The following is a 7,476-nucleotide window of genomic DNA, read 5'->3' on the forward strand; positions in this document are numbered from 1 at the left end:
AATTAGATACATCACAGGAAACTTAATTATTTGCATCCGGATTTCAAAATACTTAAAAAATATACTCTCTTTATTAAATGGTATTCTAAAGACATTGCGACTGAATAAAGTTAAATAACGATTAAATAATTGATACTTTTTTTTTAACAAAGTATCGTCATGTTTTTTATCAACTAAAACAAAACAACGTGCTTTAATTTACACAATGTGAATTTCATTCAAGTTTTAAAATATTGATTTATAATCAACTTTTCACTAGTCATAATAAAATATAACTTTTTATCAATTATTATAGTAGATATTTTTCTAGTCAACACATAAAGAACATGCGACATAACACAAGTACTACAATTAGACTATCTAGATGACTCGCTAGACGTTACCACATAGACACCGCATGCTATGACATGTTACATGCACCGCCTCTAAGATGACATAACTTAAATGTATTGATATGTTTGTATATAGTGTAGAAGTAATCTTTTAAAATCCGGTTTTTATACCATATTGGATTTGGTTTAGAAACGGTTTAACAGGGTGCATCAGGCGATTCAATCGGGTGTACCAGACGGTTTAACCGGTTTATCGACTGATTTGAACCGGTTTTTGAAACATTGTGTAGAAGTGTAAATGTATAATGTGACGGAAAACATGCTCAATAGCTAAAAGAATACTTTATTTATGCACATAAGAGTTTTGATATCTTACATTAAAAAAAATAATAAATACCCAACGAAATTTTCCCAAAATTCAAAAATACAAAAAAAAAAAAAAAAAAAAAAAAAAGTTGATTCCCCTTTTTACGCCTTGACCTCCGCCTCGTGGCCACCACCGTGATCAATCTGCATCACCGATCTGCTCTATCACTGTCACACACAAAACACCCACTAGCTACTTACTGTGCATAATGTGACATTCTTTTCACTTTTCTCCATACAAAAATATCCTCTGCTCACTATAAATAACCATCTACACTTCAACTCCTCTTCACAACTCATTCCATCACTCTCCTCACATCTCCATTTCGCTAGACACAATGGCACGTTCATCCACCGCTCTTGTTTTGGTTCTTTCGTTCGTTCTCATGATCGCATTCGCCGACGTAGCTCAGGTACCGATTTATTCATTGAGTACGCCAGAAACCCGTGTATTACACATGTTAAATAAATTATGTATTAAACAGTTGGTAATGCAAATATTCGAATTATTGAACGATATTTTTGAGATAAGGTATGATTTAAATATTTTTTTTCTAGTGAAAGACGTGACGCAACTAGTTATTTGTTTATTGGGTATAGATTTGATTTTTTAAAATATTGTGAAATATCTAACTGATTTTTCATTTCTATGATTTAGGGATACAACAAGCTTCGTCCACAAGGTACGTTACAATTTATTAAAGCGGCATTGCCATTGTTTGTGTTGTTTTTTTACACTAATTCGTAGATTTTCTAAAATAAATACATCACATCCTGCATTTTGCAGAATTTAAACTAACAACGTTTTTGCTTGTGAAATACCCGACTTAACCATCAGAATTTGAACTCGAACGATTTGGACTCACAACTTTTTGTGTTGTATGTACAGATTGCAAACCGAGATGTACGTATAGGTGTTCGGCAACATCGCACAAGAAGCCATGCATGTTCTTCTGCCAAAAGTGTTGCGCCAAATGCTTGTGTGTGCCGGCTGGTGTTTACGGAAACAAACAGTCGTGTGCTTGCTACAACAACTGGAAGACTCAAGAAGGCAAGCCCAAGTGTCCTTGATTTCTATATCTTAAAGTTTAGAGGGGCTCTATTGACAACTATTTAAAGTGGAAGGGGCGAATTGTTGTTCTCGTGGAATAAATTGAAATGTTTTGTTTTTTTGCACCTAGGATATTCAACCAAATTTGTGTTTTGTCTTTCTTTTAGAAAGTAATATTTTTAATATATTGTTTGTTCTTTTTGTAAGAGTTTGTCTCGTTTGAAATTAAGTAATTTGGAAATCGATACATTGATGAAAAGGATTGATCTACAAGAACTTATAAAACTCGAGCCTTGCAATTGAGATAAACTAGAATCCAAACTGTTTATGATGACTTTAGCATGTGAAGGCCGACATTCGGATGATAAAAATATCCAGATAGAAAAAGGTACAAACTTAACATAAAGACTAGAGTGAGACATGCACCATTGCACCATAAGGGTGAAAGCGGCATAATCAGGATGGGGTTCGGGTTGAACGGGAACATGCCCTAAATGGCAAGAGAACGAATTCGGGTTCGAAATCTAGTTGGTGAAATTGAGCTTGAAGCAGATTAGACGAGCGTTGCCAATAGCTATATGAACTTGATTTGACTGCTATATAATTTAAATTTTTATTTAGAAAATGGAATACTGAAATTTGGATTCATCGGATTTTTTCTTAAGTTCATCGAGTTCAATTTGAATAAAAATAAGATGACACTCCCTATTCATTTGGGCTCCTCCGGTTCAATTAGGAGTGCCCTCACACGCTAAGTAAGGATGATTCATACCACATTATGCTAGGCCCCGGTGATGAAACAATGGTTAACCGGGCAGGGTTAACTCACTGGTCTCGTCAAGAAGGGTTAATCCCTTCCTCTCGAGGATCGCTGGCTGGATTACCGGTGGGTCGATCTCCTGCACAAGAGAACAAACCGTGACTCGTAACAAGGAGGATGGGGTGGGGGGTGCTCCTTGTTACCACTCTCCGGCGTAAGAATCAGTAATCTGCTTGGGAAGCAAAGTATGATAGTAGTAGTAGTGAGAGAGTTGTGAAGAGATACCTCAAACCTGGTTTGGGGTTGGTATTTATAGCCGAGGAGTGAAGGAGGAGGATGATGGACAGACTGACGACGTGCTGCACCTTTGCAGGTGTGTCAGGCTTGTCGGGTGTGGAGGTTACGCCACGTCAGTCTGTTACCTACGTAGCCCTGACAGATGACTGTCATTGGCGCTACCTGCACTGGTGTGTCAGTCCCACTTGTCGGGCGTATAGGATGCGGTGCGAGCCGCATCGCTGCCTGCGGTAACATTTGATGCTATCGCGTCTCTTGCTTGTGATCAAGAAATACGCGAGATGCGGTGCTAGCCGCATCGTCGCCTGTGGTGACTGTTGTTGTTATCCAGCTTCCTTGTATTGATAGAAGTGTTCACTGGACGCGGTGCGAGGCCGCATCGCTGTGAATACTTCCGTTTTCATACACCAGATGTGATGCTGTGCCGCATCACTCTACCGTTCTAATATTCCAGGTAAGTCCTCCATCACTGGACAGATTGGATTCACCCACTGTGTCGATGCGTTCTCGCATGGACATTAGTAGGTTGTTAGCTAATGGGGGTTTTGATAAGGGTAATGGTCACTCGCGGTCGATGCTGACGCGAGATCTGGGACCATACCCCTTCAAGTCCCCCCAGTCTAGTGTTGCTGCCATATGCAAGTTGCATGTGGAAGGAGTACTGGACTATGGTGTTTAGAAGGTAGTTTGGAGTCTGGAGAAGATCCTAGACCATGTGGATGGTCTTTGCTTTTTGTAAATCAAGCTGGAGGTCTGGAAGGGTCATTTGATGCCTCTTCCGTACCGGTGAGAATGTTTCGTCTGATGCGAAATTCTCAGCCTCTGGTTGGGTGCCACCTGTTGGTGTATCGAACCAACCTTGAGACCTTGTTAGGAGTATGCACAAACTTCGAACCAATCTCTGAGATGTTTGGTTGAAGGTGTGCACAAACTTCGAACCAACCTTTGAAGTGGTGAATGAAGAAGAGAGTTTTCTGATGTCATGATTGGACATCAAATGATGATCCTTTTGTGGGGTGTTCATGTTCTTCCAATTAGCTCTCTAGTAACCGCACGTCCTTTGCGGTTACCTCGTTGCTTGACATTGTTGGCCACGGTTGTGGGAACAATGTTAAGTACTTGCGTCATTGTTGGCCATGTTTGGTCGAACAATGTGATTCTGGATAATGGTCAAATAAACATGGTCATAGGCATGGTAATGCCCACCATTGTTTATTCTATCCATCTTACAAGTAGGGTAACAAAGTCATAAGCAGACTTGTTACCGCTTATTCGATCGCTTGTTGTTCGACAAGATCTCGTATGATCATTAGGGATCTCGTCCGCATCTCTTCCTTAGGCCCCTTCCTTCACGCTCCAATACCGAGGAGTTTTCCTTGAAGTAGTTTCGTTCCTCGATGTGAAGACTTAGTTGTGGCTCTTCCGTAGCAACCGTTTGCGGAAGCTATGGTTGTGTCCGCAACGACTCATGAGTCTCTGCGGTTTTGTCACCCCATATTCGCTTGAAACAGGTGTGTTGCTCGGATATGGCTCTTGAAGGATCAGGAGTCAGGGTTGCTGATGTGCGTACGCGTACATTCCCTTCCTTCTTTTCGTTAAAGAAGTTGTTTATGCACCCTCTGTGGTTGTGAACCGGACATGAGGGATTTGAAGCTTGAAGAGAATGAAGGCAATGCGGTTTACCTGTTTCTGAGATGCGGTTCAGTCCAAAGAACAACGCTGGTTCTGAGTATCTGACACACCTGAACGGGCTCGTGTGTGTCATTTCCGCATATTCCACGTGTGCTCGTGGGTAGTGCGGATAGGTATTATACCCCCTTACAGTGTGGAGATATATATTTTTGCCTATTTTATGAGGTATGTAAAAAAACGACATGCGGTATGGGTTATGGTGCGGTATACCAGAGAAACCGCATGCCGCTTATAATTGGATAATGTAGTCGCTTTTTGTTGCATACGTGGCTGATCTCACGTGTGAGTTGGTGGAAGTTGGTGAAATCATTCTGGCATGTGCTGAAATGAAAGGACATTTGCACTGCCCGAGGCATTAAATGCACTGTAGCAAGGAGTGTAAAGGTCTCTCTTGTCAAGTACGTGGGCGGCCACGCGCGCGTGGTAACCGTCAGCGGAAACGGCGCTTGACACGTGGTGTCGCGTAATTCGCTCTTTTTGAACGTGATGATTCGTTTTCTCCCTCCGCATTAATTGCGATGGGTATATAAGGGGAAACCGTTCGTGGTTTCCCCTCACTTATTCGAAATTTCAAAAATTTGCCGGTGAGAGAAAGAAAGTTACTTTGTCTTCTCCGATCAATTGTTTGAAGTTTCCGGTGAGGTTTTTTGAGTTTTTCGAACTCATTTTCTGTATTTGTGATGGCTGAACCATCGAATCCACACAATGTGGAGGGTGAGAACCCTGAACAGCCGGTAGTGGCGGCTGATGAAGACGAAGATGATGACGTTGATGCTGCCGGTGGTGGGTTACCGGTGTTGAAGTGGTCAAAGAGTGGTTTTAAAAACCTGATGACCACTATTCATATGGCCGACGACTGGAAGGCTACTTACCCACAAGAGGGGGACACCGGTGCCGATGCTCCGGCCGGTTATATTACAATGTGGGCAGATTTTTTCACCGAAGGCAACCTTCGGTTGCCGGTGACGGTGTTTGTTGCGGAGGTGTTGGAGTACTATCATCTCCATATCTCCCAACTTAGTCCATTTGGGATGTTCCGAATCAGGAACTTTGAGTATACCTTTCGTGCTAATGGGCTGCCCATTACTGTTGAGAATTTCCGGTGGTTTTACCAGTTGACGGTAAACACCGGTTTTTTCTCTTTTACTCAACGTCATGGGAGTTTGAAGTTGATGACACCCCCTAAGGGTGTGACCGGCTGGAAGAAGAAATTCTTCTATGTTAAAGCCTGTGCGGTATATGCCAATATGACTTTCCGGGATGTCAATATTGGTGTCACTGATGAAGATATTCCTATTGCCACTGCGAAGACTGTGGACTGGTTCTCTAGGCTGCGGCCTATTGAACTCAAGAAATTAGACAACAACCAGCTGTGGGTGTTGCGGATGATGCTTACTAGGCCGGACAGGAAGGCAAGGCCCGTTGTGCGGGAAAAGAGTGGTGGTAAGCCTGTTACTCTTTATTGTTTTCCTTGCTTCGGTATCCTTGTAGTAATATGCATGCATGTGTTGTATCAGAGCCTACGGTTGGTCTGTGGAGGATGTTTGAGCCCGATTTCAAGGGCAAAGTTGAGCTGATTCCGGTTGAGCTACGGGAAGGTTTTAATCTAGAAATTGTTGGCAACTTCCGCGTACCCAAACGTGATGTGTTGCAGGCACCCGTGCCAGAAGGCGAAAAATGTATTTTCTAAGTTGTACTTGTTTTCCCAGTTCACCTTTGTAATTTGTTTGCTTGATCTCTCCCATGCAGCTATCCTTGCGGACTTGGGGAAGTTTGAGAAGCGCATCCCCAAGAAGCATGTGGAGAAGAAGCAGGTGAAGAAAACCACGCGGGGTCGTGGTAAGGAGAAAGCTGAGGGCTCAGTTGCCCCTCTTCCAGTGTCTCGGGCCGCAGGTACCTATCGATCTTGTTATCGCAGATATACCGATTACGTGGTAGTATCTGATACCCTTGAGGGTTTGGGTGTTCTAGGTAGTGGTGCGGCTGCGGGTGGAACCGCTGCGGGTCCCCCCGTTGTTGGTAAGAAGAGAGAACCAGAGCAAAAGGCTGCTGGTGGTGGTGAACCGAAGCGTCGGAAGCTGCAGTCTAAAAGGGCTGCTCCGGTGCAAAAGAAACCTGCGGTTGCTGCTGGTGAGTATAACTTTTTTCATTATTTTGCATGCACAATGTGTTAGATTAATAGTTATTGCTCTTTGTATTGCAGAACCACAAGATGCAGGATTTTCTTTCTTTGATTTTCCTTTGTCTCCTTCGCATACCGCTGCTGTGGATGCGGGGGTGCCAAAGGAGCCTGAGGTGCCAAAGGAGCCTGCGGCACCTTTTGAGGTGACTCCTGATCCCACCGTGCAGGTGGCGAAGACGGTGGAGAAGACTGTTTCCCAGATTTTTGATACTGTGGATTCCTCCAACAATCTAATCTCTCCCAATGAGGGTGATGGATTGGACTTAAGGTTTTCAGATACTGGGAAACAGAAGTCGGATGCTGAGCCGCGGCAGACTGATGCTGAGCCGCAGAAATTTTCTGCTGGTGAGAAGGTTACCGGTTCTTCTTCCGGTGGTGCGGGTTATGATGGGCCTCCTATTCAGCCTGGGGAGTCTGAATTGGAGTACCATTACCGCACCTACACACAGGATCGAAGTACAGCTTATCATCGACCCCCCTGGACTGTTATGCAGGGGGATGATATTTCGAACGATCCTTCCGCGTGCAGGGAGATTCGGGGTGGTCTGGGCACCCCATTTGAAACTGAACATGCCCGTGCCGCACCCCGTGAGCTGCGCATCAACCAACTTTCTACGATGCTAGTAGGAAGTTCCATTGTGGCGAATGCCATTTTGGAAGATTACAAGGTGCTAGGCCGCAGGGAAGAAGAAGCTGCTCGTTTGCGGGCCGAAGCAGAAGAGTTGGTGAAGGCTGCCCGTGCGGGTGCGGAGCAGCTTGAAAGAGATAGAGCTGCTTTTGATAAGCAGAAACAGAC

General features: G+C 43.8%; 1 protein-coding gene across 1 annotated transcript; it reads left to right on the plus strand.

The window, feature by feature from the left end:
• Positions 1-954: 954 nt before the first annotated feature.
• On the plus strand, positions 955-1,955 carry LOC110909272 (protein RSI-1). The gene is made up of 3 exons (XM_022154305.2): positions 955-1,111; positions 1,357-1,381; positions 1,588-1,955. Exons 1-3 carry the CDS (start codon positions 1,037-1,039, stop codon positions 1,767-1,769), a joined length of 282 nt encoding a protein of 93 aa, XP_022009997.1. The 5' UTR covers positions 955-1,036; the 3' UTR covers positions 1,770-1,955.
• The last annotated feature ends 5,521 nt before the right edge of the window (positions 1,956-7,476 follow it).

The sequence above is a fragment of the Helianthus annuus genome, chromosome 14, assembly GCF_002127325.2.
Source record: "Helianthus annuus cultivar XRQ/B chromosome 14, HanXRQr2.0-SUNRISE, whole genome shotgun sequence".
Classification (NCBI taxonomy): domain Eukaryota; kingdom Viridiplantae; phylum Streptophyta; class Magnoliopsida; order Asterales; family Asteraceae; genus Helianthus; species Helianthus annuus.

Coding starts and splice junctions, on each gene's coding strand:
- LOC110909272 (XM_022154305.2), top strand. CDS start 1,037: ATGGCACGTTCATCCACCGCTCTTGTTTTGGTTCTTTCGTTCGTTCTC. Junction 1,112..1,356: donor CATTCGCCGACGTAGCTCAG/GTACCGATTTAT, acceptor TCTATGATTTAG/GGATACAACAAGCTTCGTCC. Junction 1,382..1,587: donor CAACAAGCTTCGTCCACAAG/GTACGTTACAAT, acceptor TTGTATGTACAG/ATTGCAAACCGAGATGTACG.